This window comes from Alexandromys fortis, unplaced genomic scaffold (genome assembly GCF_014885135.2).
Source record: "Alexandromys fortis isolate MF-2015 unplaced genomic scaffold, M_Fortis_MF-2015_v1.1 scaffold_74, whole genome shotgun sequence".
NCBI classification, from domain to species: domain Eukaryota; kingdom Metazoa; phylum Chordata; class Mammalia; order Rodentia; family Cricetidae; genus Alexandromys; species Alexandromys fortis.
In genome coordinates, this window is record NW_026068008.1 from 688,831 (window position 1) to 713,927 (window position 25,097).

The window sequence follows — 25,097 nt, forward strand, 5'->3', positions numbered from 1 at the left end:
CTAGCCAGTTTGGATGTTCACCTTCCTAGACATGGACGGAGGGGGGAGGACCTTGGACTTTCCACAGGGCAGGGAACCATGACTGCTCTTTGGATTAGAGAGGGAGGGGGAGAGGAGTGGGGGGAGGAGGCGGAAACTTTTTTTTCTTATTCTCAATAAAAAAATATAAAAAAATATATATAAAGGGGAGGTTTTTTAAAAAGTATTAAACTTTTTTTCTAAATGCATGAAGTACATTTGCAAAAATTCAATTATCCCAAATGCAAAGAAATATTTTGTATCTAAAAAAAAAAAAGTGATCCTCGAGATCAGATAGTGTCTACCAATGTCCACCACAGAAGAGGAGTGTATAGGCTGTGTGCCCCACCCCCTCTCACACCTCTGGAAAGCAAATCTGCTGTGCATTTCTTCTGTGCACAGTATGTGCACAGTGCTTCCTTCTGTTGCACCACGTGTCTGGCTGTGGCATGCTCCTCTGGCTACTGGTGATGCCTGAGAGATTATATATATAGTGTTATGGGAGCCTGGTGGCACATTTAGTGATGTGTATAGCCTTTTGATTAAAAAATACTGAAGTGTCCATTTAATGGTTCAACTCTCTGAGAAAGTTTAGTCTCACACAATGAAAATGTAAATGAATTGCTCCTTAAGTAAGATGAGGGCCTGAGCCAGCAACCAATGAAAAGGCTGCAGGTCATGAGGCAGCTTGCTTATTTATTTATCTATTTATTTATTTATTTATTTATTTTTCTGAGACAGGGTTTCTCTGTAGTTTTGGGGCTTGTTCTGGAACTGTTCTTGTAGACCACACTGGCCTTGAACTCACCAGTGATTCACCTGCCTCTGCCTTCCGAGTACTGGGATTAAAGGTGTGCGCTACCATTGCCCGGCTACAAGCCAGTTTTTTAGCTGATTTTAAAAATGCATCAGTCACCACCTCTGGGCCAGGAATGGTTCTGGCAAACCAAAAGGAAAAGATTATTGCCCAGAAAAAGCTTTTATTTCACACAATTAATTCAACATCCCTCTCACAAAAAGAGCCAACCATATTTGTCTTTTGCAAGGTAATCATCACCATTTGGCAAAATCAGCATATTACTGGTGTCAGTCCCAGGTCCTCTGCTGCAAGGCCAAGATGCTGAGTGCATGTTCTCAGCAGCTGCAAGGCTGAGGCAAGGCCTGCCTACTTTTCTAGCTACTGGTGATCCAGGTGGAGTCACTTACTGTTTAGGAGACTGCCCTGCCCAGTGCTGGTGGACAAGGCAGGAGGCTCCTGAAAGCAAGAAGAAAGACTAAGGGCATGTATCATTCTGGAGACCAGTTTCTGTCAATAGAGGAACTCAGAAACCTGGGCACAAAAGGCAGTCCCTTCTGTTGGAGCACAGAAAGATCCATGCAGCCACAAGTAAATCTTGCTGTCCATACATGTTGTTGCTTCACTTTTTACTCCCACCTCCCCATCAGAATATGAGCTAAGAACAGGTTACCTGGCTCAGCAGAGGCTGCCAGAATACTTACTGAGTGCTAAGTATGCTTCTGACATCCACTGCTTGAGAAATCTATATGATCCTTTGGCTTGTTTGTTTTACTTAAGTTGTGCTTCACCTTAATTCACATTGTTCCACTATTAAACACAGTATGGGGAAAAACCTAGCAAACTTAAGTTTGGCTATGATCTGGCCAAGGCTACCTAGCATCTCTCACCTTGCTTGAGCTTTAATAATACCTTACTGGCTTCCTGTGTGGAAAATTGGTTTTATAACACAGTGGCATCCATACACTTCCCTGCCTGCATCCTATGATCTAGGGAGCCATAGATGTAGGTATGGATACCCGCCTCCCTGTGCCAGCCTGATGCTGCTGGCCTATTTTAAGCTATCTCTGTCGCTAGACGTTATCACAATAAAACAGAAAAAGAAATATCCTCACTGACTAGCTAATCCTCCTCCTCTTCTTTGGGTTTCTGAGTATCTCAGAGAGCCCAGGCTGGCCCTGAATTCCTGATCCTCTTACTCTCAACTGTTGGGGTTTGAGCTGCTTCTTTTTACAATGTGTCCACAATGATTACAAAGAGAGCAAAAATAACAACAACAACAAAACCAAAAAAAGAACATAACAACAACAACAACAACAAAACCCTCTTCTATCTGCAACTGACAGGAAAGGAAGAATATGCTGTTGCAGTGCAGCTACTGAAAGCTGCCTTCTACACTACTTCTGGAGGAAAGTGGCTCTTATGTGAGGCCTCTGCAACTGTGGGTCAGGGCTGGTCTTGGAGAAGTCTGCGAGGCAGGCTAACTCTGTAAAGGAGTGGCTTTATGCAAAGTAGCTAAAATCAATCTTGGCAGAGGAATAATTCTTCCAGCTGCCCACAGGAATAACAGAAGGCTGGCATGCCTAGAGAAAGGGTCTTCTGCTTGTGCTGGGGAAGACCACACTCTCTGAGCCTCTGCATGTCCTCTCTCTGTGTCAGGACATGAGAAGTAGCAGTCACTCTGGAAGGTGCTAAACCACCAAGGAAGTGTGCAAAAGCCATTTGTAAATAAGTTCCCGGGCGGGCTTTACCTCTAGGCTCTCTGGCAAAGGGTTGCTGACATAGTTGTAGAGGAAAGGAGCCTTGGGATTACAAATCCTTCTCTATAGTGGCACCCTTATTAGGGAAAGCCAGCTGTTTCAAGAAAAGGTGATTCGGGCAACCTCAAGTTCAAGCACAATACAAAAGCTCATTCTGTAATGTTTTCTATAGGCTTAACATAATCAAAAACAGAAGTTATAGGCAAAAGTCATGCCACATGAGTGAAAAGGAAGTAAAGCAACCCCCCAGAGAAATCCAGGTCTAAGGCTGCACCCGACATGAGGGTGACAGGGATGATAGCAGGTGACTCTCACTGACTGAGCACTTTCTATGAATTAAGTCTTTTATAAGGGCCCAGCACGTTTACAACCTCCTTTTCAGAGAGTACAACTGAGACTGGAAGGGTGTGATGACTTGCCTCATTTCACGGCTTACATGCTACTGAGGACTTAGGATGATTCAGTGCCAAAGTCTAGGCTTTTCCTACAGAATCATGTTGCCATTCTAGAATGCAGTAGAGTAGTCTTTCTAGGGGAGAGGTATGCACTTCTCTCCACTGAGTTGTGGGTCCTGAAACTAACCCAACAGGAAGAAACACCATGGAGTAATCAGCAGGACAACTTGGGAAGACATGAGTGTAAGTCCCAAGTTCTTCATTACCATGGTGTGACCACAGCAGGTTCTATAGCCTCTCTGAACTTTAGTCATCTCATATATACAATGAAAATAACAACCAATAAAATGTTATTTTAGGAGCTAAAAGGTAAGCTTGAAAAGTGCTGACCTAAGTGGTAATAATTATTTCTGAATTGTAACTTTACATGTAAACTTAAAACCTCAGGCCAATGGCAGGAAACTATAATCTCAGATGTTATTTAACATATTATGTACAGAAAAATAAAATATCCCACACTACTAAATGTCTTCCTCTGCTGCTCGCTACCTTACTGGCTTGAAAAAAAAAATCACTTGAAAGAAACTCATTGTTCTGTCTAGGTTGGCAAAGCAGTAAGCTCTTGTAACCTACCTGTCTCTGCCTCCTAGTGCTGGAGTTGCAGGCATGTGCAGCCATACCTAGCTTCTTACATGGGGGGCTGAGATTTGAACTCAGCTCCTTGTGCTTCTAGGAACAGTGCTTTTACCCACTGAGTCATTTCTCCAGCTCCCCACCCTCCATTTTTCATTAACTTTATGTAGCCCTGAAAAGTTGAAACTTTTACACACAAAAAAATCCATGTACTCACTACTAAAATTGTTAACTAATGTTTGGTTACATGTGCTCTAGCAAGTATCTACTTCCACATCAATCTTTTGAAATGTATTCTGAAGCAAGGGACAGACCAGTATATTTAGAACACTTGGCAGTGAAATAATTAACTAGAATTTCATGTATACAACTCCCTTTTTACTTTTACGCAAAATTTGCACACAGTGATACATACAAACTTTACAAATAACGTTGGCCAAGATCAAAAACACTGATGACAACTTATGCTGGAGAGGTTGTGGGGATAAAGGGAACACTTCTGCATTGCTGGTGGGAATGTAAGCTGGTACAACCCCTTTGGATGTGTGTGTGGCGATTTCACAAAAAATTAGGCAACAACCTTCCTCAAGACCCAGTAATACCACTTTTGGGTGTACTTCCAAAGGATGCTCAATTGTGCCACAAGGATATGTGCTCAACTATGTTCATAGCAGCTTTGTTTGTCATAGCCAGAACCTGGAAACAACCTAAATGCACCTCGATCGAAGAAAGGATAAGAAAAATGTGGTACATTTACACAATGGAGTACTACACAGCAGAAAAAAAAATAACGCAAGCTTGAGTTTTGCGGGAAAATGGATGGAGCTAGAAAACATTTTGAGTGAGGTAACCCAGACACAGAAAGACAATTATCACATGTACTCACTCATAGGTGGATTTTAAACATAAAGCAAAGAAAGCCAGCCTACAAACCACAATCCCAGAGAACTTAGACAACAATGAAGACACTCAGACAGACTTACAGAGATATAATCTACATGGGAAGTAGAAAGTAGAAAAAGACAAGATCTCCTGAGTAAACTGGGAGCATGGGGACCTTGGGGAAGGGTTGAAGTGGGGAGGAAAGAGGCAGGGAGGGGAGCAGAGAAAAACGTAGAGCTCCATAAATATCAATAAAAAATAAATAAAAAAGAATCTAATTTCACTTATGGTAACCATCATCAATGCTCATGAACAGTACAAGCTTGTGCGCACATATACATACATATACATGCACAGGAACACACACATACACCCCCCCATCGCAGTTTCTGCAACCATAAAAACAAAAAAGGATATAAGCCCAGGTCACAAGGTCTATTGTAAAGGTTAAACATAAAAATGCTGGAAATACTTTAAGTTTCCAGTGGACATCAAAGAAATCATTTTGGTACTTCCTCTCTACTCGCTTCTTTCCCCCTAATTTAAAGATGCTGCTTTGAAAACGAAAACGGTAATGAGAAAAAAATGTTAAATGAGAGATGTGGGAAAAGGCACCTCTCCGCATAGGCAGTCCTTTCCCAATTTATCCACTCTGACTTCAGCTAATTAAACATCCGTCTCAATGGCCTCCTCAGCAAATTAGTCATCCCCACTTTGTGACACTGATTGTTGGTTGCAGCCTCTCCCCACTTGCTACCATTCCCAGAAACTTCTAGGAGTTTTCTCACCAGGCACGTGGCAAAGAATGATGCAGGGTCCCCATTAGCCCCCCACAGTTGCCCTTGGTGCCGGTGCTGTTTATAATGCTGCCAGCCGTGTCCTTAGACATGCCTTCCCAAAAGAAACCTGCTCAGGGATAACAACTTTGTCTACATTTCTGAATTTCAGAGTATGATGCACTTTCCAAGTGCTAGTACATCTACCAGACTGAAAGGAGTATTTAATAAACATTTCATTGAAAACCTGTGCTTTATGATAGTTTGAGGATAAAGGAAGGAAGTAATACAAGGTCTCAAATGAGCTGAACTGAATTTTGGTAAATTACCAGACAGATCCTCTGAACACTGGAGCTTTGTGAATGGATCAGCGGCCAGTAGGAAACAAGTAAAGTTGCCTGGCCTGGATGTGCCCTCTGTACACCACTGTGTGTACACACACTCTGTTCCCACCTGCCTAGGCAGAGATGGAAGGCAGGTGGGAAAACCATATATGAAGTACAGAATACATTTTACAGTTATTAAAGTCAGACCTCTCTCAATCCCTTTCGTTAAAGAACTGATTGTCCATCTTAAGTGGTAGCATCTCTTAGGAAGACAAACGGCCAAGAAGCACATTTGAAAATACTCAGCCACACTGAAGACTCAGACATACAAAGTAAAAAGAGATACTAACTGCTATCTATCAGTTTGGAAAAGATGAAAGGTTGATAAAAGTCAATGTTGGTAAAGGGTGGGGGCAAGTACTTAATGTACATACTCCAGAGTGATGGGACAATGTAACAGCTACTTGAAAGACTATCTCTCTGTCTCTCTTCATGTGCGTGTGCGCGTGTGTGTGTGTGTGTGTGTGAGAGAGAGAGAGAGAGAGAGAGAGAGAGAGAGAGAGAGAGAGAGAGAGAGAGAGACCGACCGACCAGTAGTCTGGAGAGAGCGAGCGAGCGAGAGATTGAATGTGTGTGTGTGTGTGTGGAGTGTGAGAGAGTCAGAGACAGAGAGAGAGAGAGATTGAATGTGTGTGTGTGAGAGAGAGAGATGAAGGCCAGTGGTCTGGAGAGAGAGAGATTGAATGTGTGTATATGTGTGTGAGAGAGAGAATGAGAGATAGATAGATAGATAGATAGATAGATAGATAGATAGATAGATAGATAGATAGATAGACAGACAGACAGACAGACAGATAGATAGGGAGGCCAGTGGTCTGTGTGTGTGTATACATATATGTATACACACATATATATGTATGGGGGGGGCAATGGTCTGTATCAGGTATCTTCCCCAGTGTCCTCATCTTTTGCGGATGTCCCATTGAAGCCAGCCAGGAGAGCTCCAGGGATTGTTGTCTCCATCTTCTAGTGCTGGAGTTACAGAAGTATGCAACCATGTCCTACTTTCATGTGGGTGCTGGAGATCTGAACTTAGGTCCTCTTGAGTGTGTGGCAGGCACTTTACCCACTGAGCCGCCTCTCCAGCCCTCAATCTTTTCAGTAAGCAAACCCATAGATAAAGTTTAGCAAAACATACAATAAACAGTCATAGAAGACTATTCACTGCATGTTTTATATACTGAAAAGTCGGAAATAATCTAAATAATTTAATTGTTAGGTTAAACACACTTTACTAGAAAAACAAAACTGCATGGTCATTCTGAAACAGAATAATACTTGGCGTGTGTGAATGGAAAAACAAACGTAAGATCATAGACATGTTTGATATCACACACACACACCCCTCATGTACAATGGACTGGCTTGACAGAAGGAAGTGACCTAAAAAGCAAGAAGTGCCAGGTGCTGTGTCATATAGATCCTATCTCAAAGAACCCAATACATAAATAATTAGTTAAAAATAATTAGTTAAAAAACTAGACAAAACAAAACAAGGGCTAGCAAGATGGCTTAGTGGGTAAAGGTGCTTCCTGTCAAGCCTAAAAACCGAGTGCAGTGCCTGGGACCCACCTGAAGGTGGAAGGAGAACTAATTTCCAAAAGTTGTCTTCTGACCTCCACATATGCACTGTAGCATGCACACATGTGCATTACAGACACATACAAAATAAATTTAAAGTTAATGTTTTACAAAGTAAAACAAACAAACAAAATAAAACAGAGAGCATATGTGCCCATGAAACAGTCTGTGTATGTATGTGTATGTGAACTGACATACTTTCTGCTGGACACGCCTTCAAATGTTCTCCACAGTATTTAACTGATAAGGCCATCTTACACCTCTGTCTTCTGAGATCAGCTCCTGGGGGCCTGGTTGCAGCTTCATACTGCTCCAAAGCTCCCAACGCACTCCAGCTCCAGAAAGAGGACGAGTTTTGACTGATGTTCTCCCTTCCGTCCCTGAGCACAATGCCTTCCACACCCGCATCCAGAGCTCCAACATCTGCTGTCCTACTTCCTCGGGAGCCTCTGCACTGACGCCTTTCCCTTGAGCTCTGTGCTCTCTAATATACCTGGTGCAATACAGTATTTAAAGAGGAATCCTGGTTGGACTGTTTTTCAGTGGTCCCATCTGCCATCCGAATTAAGATCAAATTTAACATGCTTTACAAACATGACCTAGCCCCAAGTGAGCACTTTGACTCCTCAGACTCCTACTCAGCTTCCCAAGAGTGTGAAGAACATCAGCCTAACTGTTCAGTCCCATACCTCTTCATGGTCCTCTAGCCTCTGCCAGAAAGCATGCTCAGACAATTATCTCCAGTGCCCTAAGACTGGACCAGGTTTCCCTCCCCTCACACACTCTGATTCTCTACTTACCTTCTGTATATCTTAAGTTCATGGTGTTAGAGCTGCCAGCTTATCTGCCTGCATCCAGAGCAGATTAGCAGGCTTCTTGGGTGTCAGAAAATCCCTAGGGTTTACACTTACCTGCCACATCATCAGTCCTAATAAATGACCTCACTTCCTTCACCTGCATTTATCACCAGAACTGGCCTAGCCAGATCTGGCACCTGCCTAGGTTCTATAGCCTCTTTCTTGAGGGGTCTATGTTCTCTGACTGCATCTTTTCTGCTTGAGATACTCTCATTTAGCTACACAACATCTTTAAACAGATGCCAAAGAAATCACTACAGAGCATTTCTTCTTGGGCCCCCTGCCCCACCCAGTAGTTTTTTAGAATTGCAGTTCCTTATCTGCGATGCTTCTGCTATGGGATTTGCCATATCTTAGTGTCTCTTTTCCTGTGATTTTCCAGTTATCACACTGGCACTAATGAAGCATTTTATGACTTCTGTAAACCAAGTGAGTGGATCTTAGAGCCACACAGGACTTAAGTACAGTGTGTGGATAAGCCTTTACTCACCTCTTCATGTCAGAGCGGAAGTGAGTGAGGCCGAGAGACTAAGCTGGATCTCACAAATGCACCATGTTTTTTTTTTTTCATTACAAGCAGATACTTTGATCTTCTAAGCATTTCTAAAATCAGGCAGCAGCTTACCACCAAAATGCACACTTAGTGCAGTAATATTTCCTGAGAGCTAATATTAAATCCCCAGCGGACCCAGGGAAGTGCCCTTTGTCTCACAGCTGTGTGCCTCGGTACCACCACAGTAGTATGTATCTTCTCTCTTCCTTTCAGTTTGCCTTTTCATTAATCTAATCCGTGCTGTGACTGCCCTGGATGAAGGGAATGAATAGACTTTGTAATGGAAAAGGAACTTCTGAAAGATTAGCGACTAGCAGAAAGAGTAAGTGCTGGTCAAATGCAGTTTTGGCGAATGATATATTTCAAGTTGCTCTGATGTGGCAGTTGTGAGAGCTCATAACACCCTTCTAAAATAATTGGGTCTCTAAAGTGGTTCCAAAAGATTTTTGCTTGACATAAATTCTCTAAATTTCCAGGCTTTCTGGATAAAATAGTTGACTGCAATGCCATCTTTAACGTGCTCTGCTCTATACTGGAGAAGATCCATCAGGAGCCTCAGAGCACTCCAGACAGAGGGAGGCTCAGGTGAGATGAAACAACAAGATAAAGAGGCAGAGAGAGGTGTCGAGGAGGAACATTTAACTAGGAGCTTCTTGCCTGGGGCACTTCTGAGTTACACATTTAAACACCTAGCAATCCTAATTTACTCCAGCATTTTCCCCAGGGTCACTAGACTGAGTGTTGAATCTTTATTTCTTACTCAGCTCCCATGCATGAGTGGCACCAGCATTACTTACTTTTTCATAAGGAGGAACAGCTGTCTGCAGAAATTACTGCAGAAATTTTGCAAAAACAAACACCACTATTTAGATGTCCTATGTGCCCTTTCCTCTCAGGAATATCTGCTCCAGCACAAGGTGCCTCCATGTAGGTCCCCTGTTTACAAGCTTAATTTCCACAGAAGAAAGGGCACTGGGTCTCTGATCTATGGTTCCATGTGAAGTAGGGTTCTGCTCAACCTTAATGCCAAGACACATTTGAGTGTTACAAGTTCATCACGGAGCATCTCAGGCTCAAGACTTTAAAAACTTGACTCCATTACATATACGTGCCCCGCCTCTTGTGGTACTGGGGATGGTATGCACGGCCTCACATATTCTAGGCAAGTATTCTACCACTGAGCCACACCCCCAGGCCCTGGATTTTTCCTTTCTAATAGGGCATTTCAGGCCAGGTGTATGTTGCTTTAAGAAAGCCAGACATAAAACATTAGAACTGACACCAATACAGACAAACTGTGCAATTACAAAAAGAATTCCTGGCTTTATGTTGAGATTCACCACAGGGTTCCTCTAAATGCTGCTCTTCCCTAGTGCATTTAGATCTCACAATCAATGAACATTTCTGTTTACAGAATTTTAAATTTGTTCTCCCATTAGAGTTCTAATAAGCAACATGGTACAAATAAAAAGAGTATGGGCTTTGGAGGTCAAAGAAGCCTGGGCTCTAATTTAGGTTCACCATTCACTTGTGGAAATCTGTGTAACTAGCTTCTCCCAGAGCAGAGGAAAGCCAGTGAGGCCTGGAAGCTTCCAAGTCAGCACAGCTCCTGATTCCATAGAGTGCCATGTTTCTCCTCTCTTTGTTTCTGAAGGCGTCTGTATGCGTGCACAGCACCATCTTCCTCTGTGCTCATCAGCTTAAGTGAGGATCTCTGTAAGAGCACAAAGGCACACAGCACAACAGCTCTCAGCTCCCTGTCGGCCCAACAGATCCTGTTTCTACAAAGACCAACTCCTTCCTGACACAAATGCCCCTCAGACACCCAGTAAATACCATATTCATTTATATTAAATTTTCTTGGCCTGCCTGGAATGAAAGTGAGGCCTCCTGTGGCTGAAGACCCAGGTTCTGATGCTGCCCTCTCCCTTGTTGAGGATGCTGCCTGACCTGTGCCCACCTAAGTCGTCTACTCTGTGCTTCCTTCCCTACTGATTCCCAATCCTTCCTGTCTTTGGGCTCTCAGTCTCTGTGTGGTCCTTCCTCTCTTTTGGGTCCCCAGTATATTTTACAGACTCTAAGTCTGAGTTTATTCTGAATGTAGGTGGTTGTCCTCGAAGGGTACAGAGCAGCTATGATCAGATTCAAATTTTACAAGGTCTCTCTGGAAGCTGTGAAGACCACAGGCTGGAAGGGCTACAAACAGTGGCAGGAAAGCCAACCCACCAGGTGCTTATGCCAGGGCTTCAGTGCAGGGACCAGGACAGATCAGGATGTGCTCTAGAAGTAAAGCTCACCTGTCTTGCTAATGGTCACAGCACAGAAAGCTGGCATGGGAAAATCCAAGGTCCATGACCGGGCATGGCTCTGTGACTTAGGTGGATGATGGCACTGTTGACTGTGTGAGCATATGTCGTATGTCTCTTCGGGGTCAATTCTACTACGACTTCAGTTAAGTCAATTAAATAGCACAGTAAACTAGATGTTCTTTTTAGAGTGAAACAGGACAAGCAACTCCTCTGCTTTCAGTGCTCTCCCAACTCAAGCACCCACAGTGTACAAGTACTCTGTTCACATGTCCATTTCTTAGGGAAGGGCAAGTCCCTGAGCACCCTCCCTGGGTGATGCAATGAACTCCTCTGCCCGTGTTCTTTTTAACTCTCTACCTGTTATGTCTCCTTCCCCTCTAGAGTTTAAGGTTATCCTTGGCAAGAGTCTCGTTGCACCACTGTCTCCTTGAACTCAGGCCATGTCTAACGAATAGAGGAGCATGATAAATAGATGCATTCACAATACCAGTGCACTCTGGGTCAACATTCAGGTTGTACATGAATTCTTAATGGAGAACCAAAGAACCCAATAAAGGATCATCTGTCTGTCACACAGAATCCCCTGTACCATCTGTGGCTGCTTTTTACCTCCACCACCACTCTCCCCTCCCAGTGCACTTCAGGGAATACCGCTTCAGAGCAGTAAGTGAAGCACAGTCCACTAGCAGGTGAGTCTGTCTCTGCGACTCTCGAAAAAGAGGCCGAAGAAGCTCCGTGGCAAAGCTAACACTTCTCTAGGTGAAATTTCTGAGACAAGCATTAATGAACATCAAAAGGCAATTACTACTGTAAAACCTAAAAACAAACTAATCAAGTACGTCTACACTTCAAAAGTCAAGAACGGGTTGTTGAGGAAGTTATCGTGCTTTCTGTCCTTTTTGGCAGATAACAGAAAAGTGACTCCCCTTCAAAATGAGACCACACCAAGAATAGAGCCACACAGATCTCTAACTGCTGAGCAAATCCTACTTCACATCGGCCTCTCCTATACTGTCTGTGTGAAGCTGGAACTGAGATGCTTCCGTTTCTCAGCAGTGTCTCTGCCACACCAACATGCTTCAGGAGACTGGTGACAGCTGGTGGACTAAAGCATTAAAGCACAGCAATACACAAAATACCAGGAAGCTCAAGGTCACAATAATAAGGGTGACCCCGACAAGGGGAGAAACTGACCATCTATGGCCTTCATCCTTTAAATGATAGACTAATGTATTTTACTGACTAAATCTACAGATCTGACAGTGATGTATTTTCTCTGTGTCAAAAACTCTACCACTGAACTGTTAAATCAGTAAACAAGTTTTGTTGAATTATTCTAGAACTGGATTATCTACTTATTATTTTTTTTTAACAGCACACTTCTGCTGCTGCAAGGAAATCCCAAATGTCAAGAAGGTCAGTGATAAAATGAACAACTCTGAAAGAGACATTTGAAGATTGGCTTTAAGAATGTGCCTTATCAGAGACTGGACTCCTGTGAAAGGACCCCTCTAGTTAAGTACATGGATAGCAACCAGACCCCTGCAGTCTTCATCAATAGTCATGACAAATCATTTTAAAGTCCCATACAAACAGAGATTGGCTGGGTTTTGTTTTGTTCTTTTTTTTTCCTCAATACCGTTTTTCTTTAAAAAATATGAGAGTATTAGGTACTGCGACTGTCATTAAGTTCAAACTTGATTTAGTAATGGGATCATTTCAACTCCCCACTTGTTGCTGATATTAAATGAAGCTCTATGGTCAGACTAGAAAGCTGAGAGGAGCTAGGCGTGTGGGGAAGGTGCCAACCATTCTTCAAGTCTGTTCTCTGAAGGGCCTCATCAGACTCGGCACCATCTTTCACGTGCTGCTCAATTTCAAGTGTCTCTCCGTTGCTTCTAACTTGAGCTACACAACAGTGGTAAGAGACAAGTGTAGCTCCCACACACACACACCAAAGGCTGTCTGAGGAGAGGACTCAGCACCCCAGCCCTATCAGCCTTCAGGGCACACTCCCATGGTCTGTATGTACTTCCCTCTACGTTAAAGAGGCTTTTCTTCTTTTCCTTAGTCACCACGAAAACCCTCCTCACTGCCCAGTACAGAGTGACTGTAACCTACTTGAAACCACAACATCAATACCACCTCCTCTGTGCTAACCTAAATAAATGGTTGCCAACTGGTGAGACCCTTCTGCTTGTGAGAACATACTCTTAAAGCAATTAAAAAGGTTTATTTTAAAATGTTCTTGACTTAAGAAATGGACAGGAATTTATGTAAATATATAAATCTCAATCAACTTCAGTAGCATGAATAGGAATAAATAATACAGATCACTGTGATTTGAATACCAAATCTCAAGCTTTTATCAAGGATATAGCAAAGACGGATGAAAATGGCAGGGGTGCGTATACAAAAGTGAGCACAAGGAAGAACACGTGTGTGTGTGTGTGTTTGTGTGCACGTACAATAGGATGTTGGGAACAGACATAGATAAACAAGTATAAGACTGGAAAGTGTCAGCTAGAGACAGAAGAAAGGACACTGGCTTAGCTGTACTCCCTACGTTTATTGGGGCTTCACAGCCTTAAAAAAAATCCACTTGCAGCACACTTTCTATTGAGAAGACTAAAAAAAATTTCCACCCCTTCCTAGATAGCTCAAAACAATGCATTCTCAGAATATAAAGAGTTATGTTACAAAACTCACTATTATGGAAAAAATATAGAGAGCAAAGACTCCTGATTACAGAGTGAGTACTCATTAAATACCCTTGAGTATATGAAGCTATTTAAAAGCTATTAGATTGGCACCTGGAACCCCCAAAACATCTACTCTCCCCTGGGACAGAGAGGCTGTGCCTCTTTAATCATCCCCTAAATGCAAAGAGGTTTGACCCCCATGCAATAGATAAAAGTCACCCAAAAAATGAACAAAAGAGGTGTTTGGAAAAAGCAGAACACCATTCATCCCAGCTAACGACTTGTTCATTATGAGTGATGATGGATAAAGACTTCTCACGCTGAGATGAAATCAAGATTTATATGCATTGTTTCCTCTCCCAACTTGTGGGAAGATCATCATCATTTAATTCTATCTCTGCGGCCAGTGATGGGCATCCAGAGAGCTGGTTATCAAACGGCGCAGTCAGCTGGCAAAAGCCGAAACGTGCAGTTGGCACATCTGGACGGAGCCGCCACAGCCGAGGGTGAACAATGACTCCTGGCAAGCATCCAAATTGCTTGCAGACGCTAGCAGGTCTCATCTACAACCGCCCCTACCAGCATCTCTCTCTCTCTCTCTCTTTTATGAGAATCAGATTTTCATTGCTCCATTCAATTGCTCTCCTTTGCCATTTTTTACAGCTCTTATCGTTCCCCTGGAATATGGCCTTGAGACAGCTCATCCGTGTCCTTCACTGTGTTATCTCTTCTAACTTTTATTAAAACTTCAGCTTTCATCTGAAGATAGCTAATTAAATCTGGAACAGATTATATGCCTCCCCTTAAAAAGAGAACACAACTATTTTCTTCAAGCTATGAAATGCCCTTTTCCTTTCCAAAAGGTGAGCTCAAAGGTGTTTAAGAAGTCTCTTCACTTACAAAGCTAAGACACTTACTTGACTTGTCATATATGTGCTGACTGTAGTATAGCAGTCCGTTATAGATAAATCTTGAATTATTTTTGAGAATAACTGTTTCTTTTTTTTCATAATATTTTTGTTGATTACTTGAAAATTCCAGATCATGAGCCCTGAGCACACTTACTTCCCAGTCCTCCCAGGTCTCAAGTGACTCCCTCCCCACAAAAAGAAAAAAGGAGGTAAAAACACTAGTCCAACTTGTGCTGCCCATACACTTACTGGAGCATGGTCAAACTCCTGGTGGCCAGCCCCTTAAAGAAAACGGAGTCCTTCACCACCCCCGCAACACATCGACTATGGAGAGCCACACTTCAGCATGCGAAGCACAATTTTTAAGCATTCTCTTTGGTGGTTTTCTGTCTAGGCTGCTCCCTTTTTTGAGAGTGGGGTGGGGAGGGGGAACTGTTTCTTAATATTGATATTTGTGTTTTATAGTTTTTATATATACATTTAATAGCACAAGTCTATTTTCTACACAAGAGTTGGTTAATGAGGAGGTAGAGATTAAGAGATTAACAGCTACATGGGTATATCAATTTATCTTTTTAAAACTTTTTAAAATTTATCTTTGTAAGATTGCCCTCATTTAGTAAAAATGAAGAGAATGTCCTCCTATCCCTCATATCCTGAATTCTAGTAACTGAAAATACTTTCATGTAAAATTGTGTGAAAACATGAAATTAGAAACAGTGATTCAAGTTTCAGGCTTTGTTTTGATTCTGTGTGGTGCTGGGGACAGAAGCCAGGACTATGCACATGCTAGGCAAGCCACTCTGCCACTAAGCTATGTCTCTAACTCCTTAGTTTAGATTTTAAGACAGGTTTACATTAACTAATGGCAAACACAAATAGCTCTGTCTTAATTTACCACAAATTATTAATGATGGACTGCCCATAATTGATATGAACATGCTCTTCTCACATATGCCATTGACCCAGTTCCTTCTAAGGCCCAAAGGAAGCTTTAAAAAGTCATTTTTCCCCCTAAACTGTAGACCTGCTAATCAGCCTTCTAGAAAGGATAGCCAAAACAACATAGCCAGACAACCTACACTCCCTCCACACACACATACACATGCCTACACACATGCACGCACACACTCCTTTAACTAAGTTCTTAGCTTCTCTTGCCATGGTATAATTTAACTAACCCACCTGAAATTCTCTGGGATCCTTTTCGTCGTTTCACTGCCTTTAGCAGGATCTCCTTCATGGTGACCTTTGTGTTGTCCACCTGGATCAGGGAGAAGCCATGAGCAGCATTTCTGCAGGAAAAGACAAGCGAGAGAGAGCCATCACTACAGCTTTCACCTGGGACAGTGGCAAAGCAACACCTTTAATTCTAGGATTTGGGAGGTAGAGGCAGGCAGATCTCTGACTTCGAGGCCTGTCTGGTCTACAGAAACAGTACAGGCAGGATACAAAGAGAAACCTTGTCTTGGGAAAACCAAACCAAACCCAACCCAACCCAACCCTACTTCTCAGGTGTCCGTGAGCATATTCTAATGTAAGAGGAACCCACTGAAACAAGGTCGGGGTAGTGCAGGCTTTTCTAATTTACTACAGACTGAACCTAGCTGGTCTGCTGGGGTCAGAAGGAGGAGCATGATTCCCAGTATTGGCCTGGGAGCCAAATCCTGCAACAAGGAGTGACAACTGACAGAACCTGACTTATGTCAGTAGATGCCACTGCAGGCAGATACTATCATTACAAGCCCCTAGGTATCCCAGAGAAAAGAAAAGGCTCTTACTATCTAGTAGAACATCAGTCTGTCCTTCCATCTTTTGTTGTTATTTTGGTTGTTTTCAGACAGAGTCTCACTAAATAGACCAGGTTGGCCTCAAACTAACAGAACTCCACCTGCCACTGCCTTCTGAATGTTGGGATTAAAGGTGTGCCCCACCATGCCTGGCCTGATACAGCTTTTGATATACAATCTGTGTATACATCACTATAAATGGTTTATTTATTCAGTCCTAGAAAAATCAAACTAAATATTAGTTTAAGCAAAAACAAGTGAAAGACAAAACTCTAACACTACTTGCAAGCTTCTAGTCAAATTAGGTTGAAGAAGGTTCATCTAGATTGAAAAATAAAAAAAAAGAAGCAAGTAAACAAACAACAAGGATGCTAAATGAACAAAACCCAAAAACCCATAGGCCATCACCTGCATGAGATGTAATTTTATAGAGACTGTTAGTTGTAGTGGCAAGCATCACAAGAACTACCCCTACACTAGGGCACTGGAACAAAACAGGCTAATTCCAAGCATCTTGTGGAAAAAAAAAATGGGACCCAAGTTTCCAACTACAGAAGATGAGAATTGCTACAAGGAGTTTGGTCACATTCCCATTTCCCCATAAGAATCTCAAAGGGAAACATGGCCAAAAACCATGGCAGAACTTAGTACTAACAAATCTGAAAGAAACGCCAAGCCCTGGGAAAGCCTCCCAGTGGTAGATTAGGCTGGGAAAGGGCCTGAAGCCCAGGTTAGATCCATCAGGAGGCTGGTTCTCTACAGGAGCTATGGGCTGATCTCAAAACCAAGGACCCAATTTGTTTCCCTAACACAGAGACTTCTCCACCACGCTCGTCTCCATACAGCGTGCTCTTTAATCCTTGATGTTGCATTTGTCAACAAGCACAAAGCTGCTGCTGCTCTGGCCAGCGGAAGCATTCATTTTAACTTGGTGAGGTTCTTGCTGTTGAGCAGCAGGCCTGAGAACTGTCGCGCTAATTCTACTGAACACTCTGTTACTGAATCATGCCTGCGCCCTAGCCATTCTTTACTTCAGAAGCTGGACCCCATCCCAGAACAATCTTTAAAGTTTATTTTACTGATCAAAGCAAAATAAGAAATAGCTCTTTAAAAAAAAAAAAAAAACAAAAAACAAAAAAACTCTATTTTGGGAGTGATGCCGTAAGTGATATTTTGGCAAGAGTACTGATATGTAAAGAGCCTTGTGCATTTAAAAACTTGCGGGTGTTTGCTCTGGCACTCAGCCAGTGTGTATTTGGAACAAATGCCAATCAACCCCACTCAGATCTGCCTTCCCGGCTTTCTCCTCAGAAGTCAGTATGTCCTCCATCTGTGACAATATGTTGGGCGATGGATGAGTAGGGCCAAAAGGAAACACAAATTCTCGGGGATTTGCAAACTAGCGCTGGCCCCGGCCTCAGACTCTCACCCACCTGGGAGCCACCTCAAGGACAGTGGATTCTGCTGCTCATAAACTGCTGCACTGGCTCCCATTCTGCGGCCAGCCGACAGCATCATTCCAAGGCACTACTCAACTTTTTGGGAAAGGGCAGAGTAAAAGCCTAACAGGCAGTTTCGAATTTGAACTAACTTTCATAAATTCAAAGTGTCCTTTTAAAAAAGGTTTGAAGCAGAGGAAAACCCCAAGTCTGTATTTTTCTGTCATTTTACTAAAACATACCTGGGTGCCAAGGTTAAAGCAAGCAGAGGAAATCCCTGGCACTTCCCATCTACAGACCTTACTGATAAATTGTGTAGCGGAAGAATAAAGGATTACCTTCTGTATTTTTTCATTACACTTTTCTTTTGTTACAGAATACATAAATCCATTGTGGCACAATGTAATATGTATCACCATGCTACACCTGCGGACGCTTCCGCGCGGCTGCCATGTCTGTGCAGTCAGGAATGATAAGTGAACCACCCGTGAATGTTAACGATAGTGATCATTCTGAGCTAACTCGGCTCTCCATCTTCCTTTACAGCCTCCAAGCTGAAGCCAGGGTAGCAAGGTTCACGGGAGGAAAATGAAAACAACAGTGAAGGGAAGGGGCAGAGCAGCACTTGGAACGTGAATCCACGAGTGTGTGCTATATTACTCTGGGTTCCATTTCTGTAAAAGCGTGCACATTAAAAGGAGAAGGTGGCCTTGCCCTGCAGACATACATAGCCCCATCCAGTCAGTTTCCCCGTTAGGTCTACATTCCATCTCTTTACCTACAGACAAATGTAAAGCTTGGCTCTTATTTGGTGTGGAGACATGCAAGGGGGAGTGTTCTGGGGGACACATGTACATGGCATTCTGAAGGTAGAGTGCAGGAGCAAGTGTTTTAGCACCCAGCTAGGTGCGGCTTTTAAGTTGGGCTCCCATCTAATAAACAGAAATGGTGATCCGCTACCACACTTCTCAGCTTGACTTCCAAACAGTCTGGATTTTATGCCTTATTTCTTTACATTCTGCGTTTTTTATGGGCTTTCTAAAATGTCTACCGCAATATATCTTTGAAAGATGCTCTTATTCCACAGAGGGCATCGGGTTTGAGACTGAGGAGACAATGGGCTCATGGGCAAACCATGTTGCTAGTCTTGCCTACCTTCCCATGGGCTGGGACTAGTGTGGGGTATCTAGCCAGAATGGACAGGTAGGTCACTCACAGACCCATCATCCGGGCTTAGGTCAGTGCATCCTGGACACACTGAGCAGAGATGCCTGCCCTCCCACACCTCTGTGGGCTGCAGTGTGTAGGTACAAGATGAAACTCGACGTCAGAGAACTGACTAAATGCTGCCAGAAGTGTTTCAGTCAATTTAAAGCTGGGTCCTGTCAAGTCTGCTAACCACTGAAGAACACATGGACATTTAAGAAGAGATTACTCACTCAAGGAGCTCAATTCTGTGCCGGGGAAAAGCCACACAACCACCAAAGAGGCCTTTGGGGGAAGGGAGGGAGCTTAAGACACAGCCTGGCAATGTAGCTCAGACTGCACTGAACTTGAGACATTCCTACTTCAACCTCTGAAGTGCTGGGATTATAAACTTATGTGACTGCTTCAGACTTACCACAGAATATTGACACTAGCATTAGTCCCAGAGAATGAGTGCTTTCCTAAGCGGTAAACCAAAGATGACGGAGAAACACAGGAAACAGGACAGGTTCTTATCCAAAAGCAAACAAAAACAAAAAAGTACAGGGACAGGGCAGGACACCAATCAAGAAGGCAGTTCATTGGGAAGGAACACACAGAGGCTGCAAGTGAAATGCCCTGTGAGTGAAAGGCTGTGATATACAAACACTTCAGTGTCGTTCTCCCCACCCCCAGAGGAGGTCCCTTCCCTTCAGAATTGTTACAGGGTAAAATACACAATGGAGGCTGGGTACCTGGCACTAGGGGTGGCAAACAGGGAGAGGTGCTTCCTAGTACTGGCTGTGTCTGCCTTGACCCAAATCATTACTCCAAAGGAAGAGGTCTGCTCTGGCTTCCACAAAGAGTTTTTATTAGGAGGATGGATGAATGGATGGATGGATGGATGGATGGATGGATGGATGGATGGATGGAATGTATCTCAACAGCCACAGCAGCACGGGGGCATTAAACTGTGTGATTAGCTGCTTGGTGGCAGCATTTAGGGACACTGTCAGAAAATAGCCTTCAATCTAGGCATCAAAACCTCCCTGAAGGACAGATTCTGGGCTCAATGTTCAAAGTTTTCCTTTTGAGAGAGTAAAATTCATAAGCAGCATAACTCCATGATTTTGGGGGGATAGTAGATAATAGAAAATCACTGTCACACTGAAGGGAAATTCAGTGAGAATTAAAAAAGAGTTTTTAAATTTGTATTACGTACATTGCTCACCATTTAACAATCCCAAATAACAGCAGCAACTACTGTTTATTAAACATTTACTATGTGACAAGTATTATTTTAATTTGTTAAAAATGTTTATAAATGCATTCAATCCTAAAAGAGCACAGATATCATTTCATAGAAATGAGGCTGGTGGCATCAGGAAAAGTCTCCTGAGGCAAAACTCACACTCATCCTATTTCAGACTGAGAAGTCAACAAAATGGTTCCTAACATATGTACATAGTCTGTGGGAGAGAAGACCAAAACAGTTAACAGATGGTTTCTCTCTATATAGTCATGGGACACAGTATACCTGATGAGCCACACCCAGGAGAGTCAGAGGAGCTCCCTCAGGAGAGCTATCTCAGGATCACGCCATGCCAGGGAGAGGGAAAAATGACACTGGGGCAGCAGAGCATACCCAGCTGGTGAATACAATTGCTAGTTTGAAGTCAAGCTTGGCCTTTGCTGAGTAAACCATAGTTACTCTGGCTCCATTTCCTCACAGGCAAACTAGGATGATAATAATTATTGGAATTGAAAGTGTTTATAATAACATCTGTCAAATAATACTTAATAAGCAATAACTAACATGTTAGCCATTGGCTGGTCTTTAATAAAAGAGATATATAACATTTGGGCATGGGAGCATACACCTGTCACTCAGCACTTGGAGGCTAAAGATCTTCAAGTTTCAGGCCAACCTGGGCTGCACAGTGAGATCTTGTCCCAAAAAATAGCCAAACGAGTGATGTATAACAAAAACAGTTATTTCTGCAAATTTACTTGTTCCCATAATTCCTTCCCCCAAGAAAGGCAGGTGCTATTATTGGTCCCACTTTATAACAGGAAACCAACATGTTAAGACACACGCCTGGAGGTAAACATTAAGTTAATAAGTTATATAGTTAGCAACAAGTCCCGCAGGAGCCACAATTTAACCCAAGATTGACTTGCAGAATCCAGAGTCTGTTTTCTTTTTTGTTTGTTTTTAACTCCTTTATTGCTTAGAGTAGAGGCTGAGGGACTCAGGGCAAGAGACTTCCAGAAACCAATACATCTCCCAGATAGGAACCAATGACCAACCTGTGGGAAAGGTTTACAACTATGCTGGCTCTCAGACCCTTCTAAAGAGACCTTGGAAAATGTCATGGTTTCAAGGACCGTGGTGGTCTCAGTTTCCAAAGGTGGGATAAAGGTGCCAAAAGTAGACCTCTGTTCTTTGGTCCTGACCAGTTCACAACAGCAATGGAGATGCAGTCCTCTGGTTGTCACCTTCTCTGGCCCCCTTCCATGTGTTCATTCTCCAGTACTCCAAGGTGGAAAATGAAAATATATGAGCAAGAGAAAGCCTTGCAATAATTGCAGCATGCCAGCTTTAAAGTCAGTCCCTGGGGCATCACTTTAACCACAAAGGGAGTTGATGCTGGTATGAATGCCACAGTTTGCTTCCCCTTGCGCTGACCACTTTTTTTTTTGAAAGATCAAAGCACATTGTGTAAGCATGTGATGTTTGACATTGGACAAAGTGCTTTTTTTTTTCCAAAACAGACATTTTCCAAAAACATAACTTGCTAGACTAATGGGCAGTGAGAAGCCAAAATGACTGCCCTCCGCCTTCTCCTTGTGTATCTTTGCCAGAGTCCTTGGGACTTGCCAAATCTGGTCATGCCTGCTTAGCCTGCTCGACTGATTGTGCCAGAAAAGAAAATAAGACACAGATGTATTTGAGCTCTTTGAGATGCCAGTAAGAGAGACAGCTAATGGCTTCATTTCGACCCTCCCCTTCCAGCTGGGCACAGGTGGGGATAATGAGGTCCCTCTCCCTAATCAAACTCAATTATTTACTACTCTATATAACCGCAAAGACATTCACATTCCGCTCAGAATATAAAACACACTGTGGGCTCCTTCTAACCACTGCCACTGGGTATTTATAACAAACTCAAGTGGCTAACAGTTTGCCTTGGCAGGAGTTTAAGTGTGTAAAGTTTTGCAAACTGTTTCTGTTCAAATATGTCCTGCTGAAATGGGGTCCCAGGCGGGGTTCTATAACTGTCAGGTCAGTGAACTGCATAACATGTGAGAATGTATTCACCATGCAGTGCAGACAGGATCTGGAAATCAAACGCTTCGTTCCACTGCAACCTTCTGAAGCATCACGGTTGTTTCAGCAGCAAGACTGACACTGTATTAATAAACATTACGAGTCACTAGCCTGACATGTACACAGCAGCAGCTGACAGACTCCAACGTAAGCTGAGGGAGAGCACAGAGGAAATCAAAATGAGACACAGGAACTGAACATAGCCAAGGGGGCTGCAGCATGAAACAAGCTGCATTAACTCAGAAATGCGAGTCCCAAACTTTCAGAAGACACAGTAACTACAGCAACAATCTGCTATAATTGTTGAATACTGAAGTAAATGATAGCTGTTTAAAATGTGTGCTATTATTGTAAGAATAAAGCATACCCTAGCACATTTTCTGCCGACATCCTAGCCAGCAAAGCATCCATACTTGGTTTGTCTGACCTTTGAATTCTTAGAAGGATGTAATTAATTCTTTCCATCTTTATTACTTGTTCCAGTATTTCTGCCATTTAAAACAGACACAAAGAGCAATCTTTTCTTTCCTCCAGACAATAGCCTTTGTCAAAAAGGAAATCAAGTCAGATTTACAAATACAAAATTAAGCAGGCTGCATGTTCCATTTTCATATATGAGGACAACGAAAATGTTTGCTAATACAACAGTATGGAAGGAAACAACATGCAGTTAGTCTGGGTAATTCATACCTAGATTGCCAGGCTTGATGACAGAGAACACGACTCTTGTTTTTATTTTGTATTCCATTTTAGCTCTGCCCCTTCCCAAACTATGTGATCTTGCTCTGATCCTCAGCTTAAAGGTTTTACAAAGGAGCTGCTTATAGGGATAAAGGCAGAAATTAAATATATGAAAAATGTCTGTTTGCCTTTTCTTCTCTTTTTCTTGCCCGTTCCACTTTACAGATCACAAGGCAATGCCTCTGAAGAGCAGAAGAATCTTCTAGTTAATGATGCCCTTCCTGATAAAGGACCAGTCATTTGGTGTATATTTTGGAGATACCATCAAAAAGATAATTTTAAAACTACAGGCTTTTAAAAGTACTCACGTAAGAAAGAGCAGTGAACCTGGGTATGCCTCTTTAAAAGCTGCTCACCATTCCCTCTGGGCAAAGCCAAGTGAAACATAGGCAGCTTTGGGGAGCCCTCTGGCCATGGTGGTTGTTCAAGGCAGTCCAGCTTCCCACCTCTTACCTGGTGGCTCTTCATCCACACAGCAGAAATGTACCTAGACTCTATTAACATGCAATCTTTTGCTCATTATTGTACTAAACATTGTAAGGAAAACACAAAGGAAGGTAATGTAAGTGCACTGACTGACATGAATCTGGCCTGGTTCTGTCTGTTTTATTAATCTGGATGTTTGCTCCCTTGGAACCCTCCTTCCTCACTTTGTAGCAAGGTCTGCTTTGTCATTGCCATTTGTGAACTCAATTCCATTTCACGAGTTCTGGGTGAATGAGCACTGTGCTGGAGGAGGGTAGAAGCAGACAGATGAGGTAGTCCCTTTCTTGTACCACCGTATTTCTAGAGGATAGCTGGGTCCCAGTTTGGTCACTGCTAGCAAGGAGCACTTCTCCAGATGCTAGGGTCCATCTGAGATCCAGCTTTTTATCTGGCTTTGGACATCAGTCAAGAATTGTCCTCGGGCTGCATTTTTAGTCACCAGACTGCTTGCCCAGCAGGCACAGGGAGCTGGGTTTGATCCCTAGCACTATAGAAACCAGGTATGTTATGGATCAGGAGCTCAAAGTCACCTTTGGCTGCTCACCAAGTTCCAGGCCAGCCTTACATATAAGAGAACTTGTCTCAAGAAACAAACAACCTCCCCTGTTATTCCCTCCCACATTCTCCCTGCTTCCTACAGTCCTAATGCGTCCACCCATCTTCACTGCTTAGACAACACACACTCAATCTGTCTAAAGTCAATCAGAATCAATGGGTAGTTCAGAAATTGATCCACCCATGGACTTGGAAAGCAGGCTGTTTTTGTTAGAAGTTTCTAATTTTCAAGTTGGTAGAGAAATCAAGTCTCCCTCAAACAGAAGCTCTATGTCCTGGGGTTTCCTGAGGCCTATAAGATTTGGGGGACTAAACCCGACTCTCACCTACGAGATGTATTAGAAGACATCCAAATCCAAATTCATTTCCACACAACATTTTTCCAGTAGAGATTCATTTAAAATAAATAAAGTTTATTTTATTATTGTCAACTTCTGGCTCACTACAGTAGGGTTACTTTTTTTCACTTCTGTCTGATGAGGGCAGAAAATAATAAAAATAGAATGTAAAATAATTATAAAATTTAGTAATTCATAATCTTTGCAGAGAAAGAAAGAAAACTAAATTTAAACCTCTCTTCTTCCTGATATTAATCTGCATAGTATCACTTTCTGAGGTCCACAGCCCCCTTCTTCCAGGAGTCAGCTATTAAATTTATAGGCTGTGCTTCAGAATTTAAGTATTTTATTTTAGCTCAATGAAAATCATATACACATACAAAAATCATACCCATTTAAGGAGACTTATATATGATTGAACTAAAAGAAAAATTAATGTATAAATACACACATTATATAAATATATACATATTTTATAAATATGCATATGCTTAGATTATACCAATTCTGGTTGCATGCTCCTCACTCCACCCAGCTGTCCCTCATCGGACAGAAATGAAAGGAAGTCAGCTTGCTAAAAAGAAGCAGAGGCTGACAAACGAACGCCAGCCATGCCTACTACCTCCACATTGCCTATGGCAACCTTCACATTATAATGGAGTGTTGCAACAAA

General features: G+C 42.6%; 1 protein-coding gene across 7 annotated transcripts in view; it reads right to left on the bottom strand.

The window, feature by feature from the left end:
• Mapkap1 (MAPK associated protein 1) overlaps positions 1–25,097 on the bottom strand; it is a 224,137-nt gene that overhangs the window by 79,296 nt on the left and 119,744 nt on the right. For all 7 annotated transcript variants that reach the window (XM_050161678.1, XM_050161674.1, XM_050161675.1 and 4 more), the window contains one exon: positions 15,745–15,854. In XM_050161678.1, the coding sequence (XP_050017635.1) occupies positions 15,745–15,854 (110 nt within the window). The remainder of the gene's footprint in view (positions 1–15,744; positions 15,855–25,097) is intronic.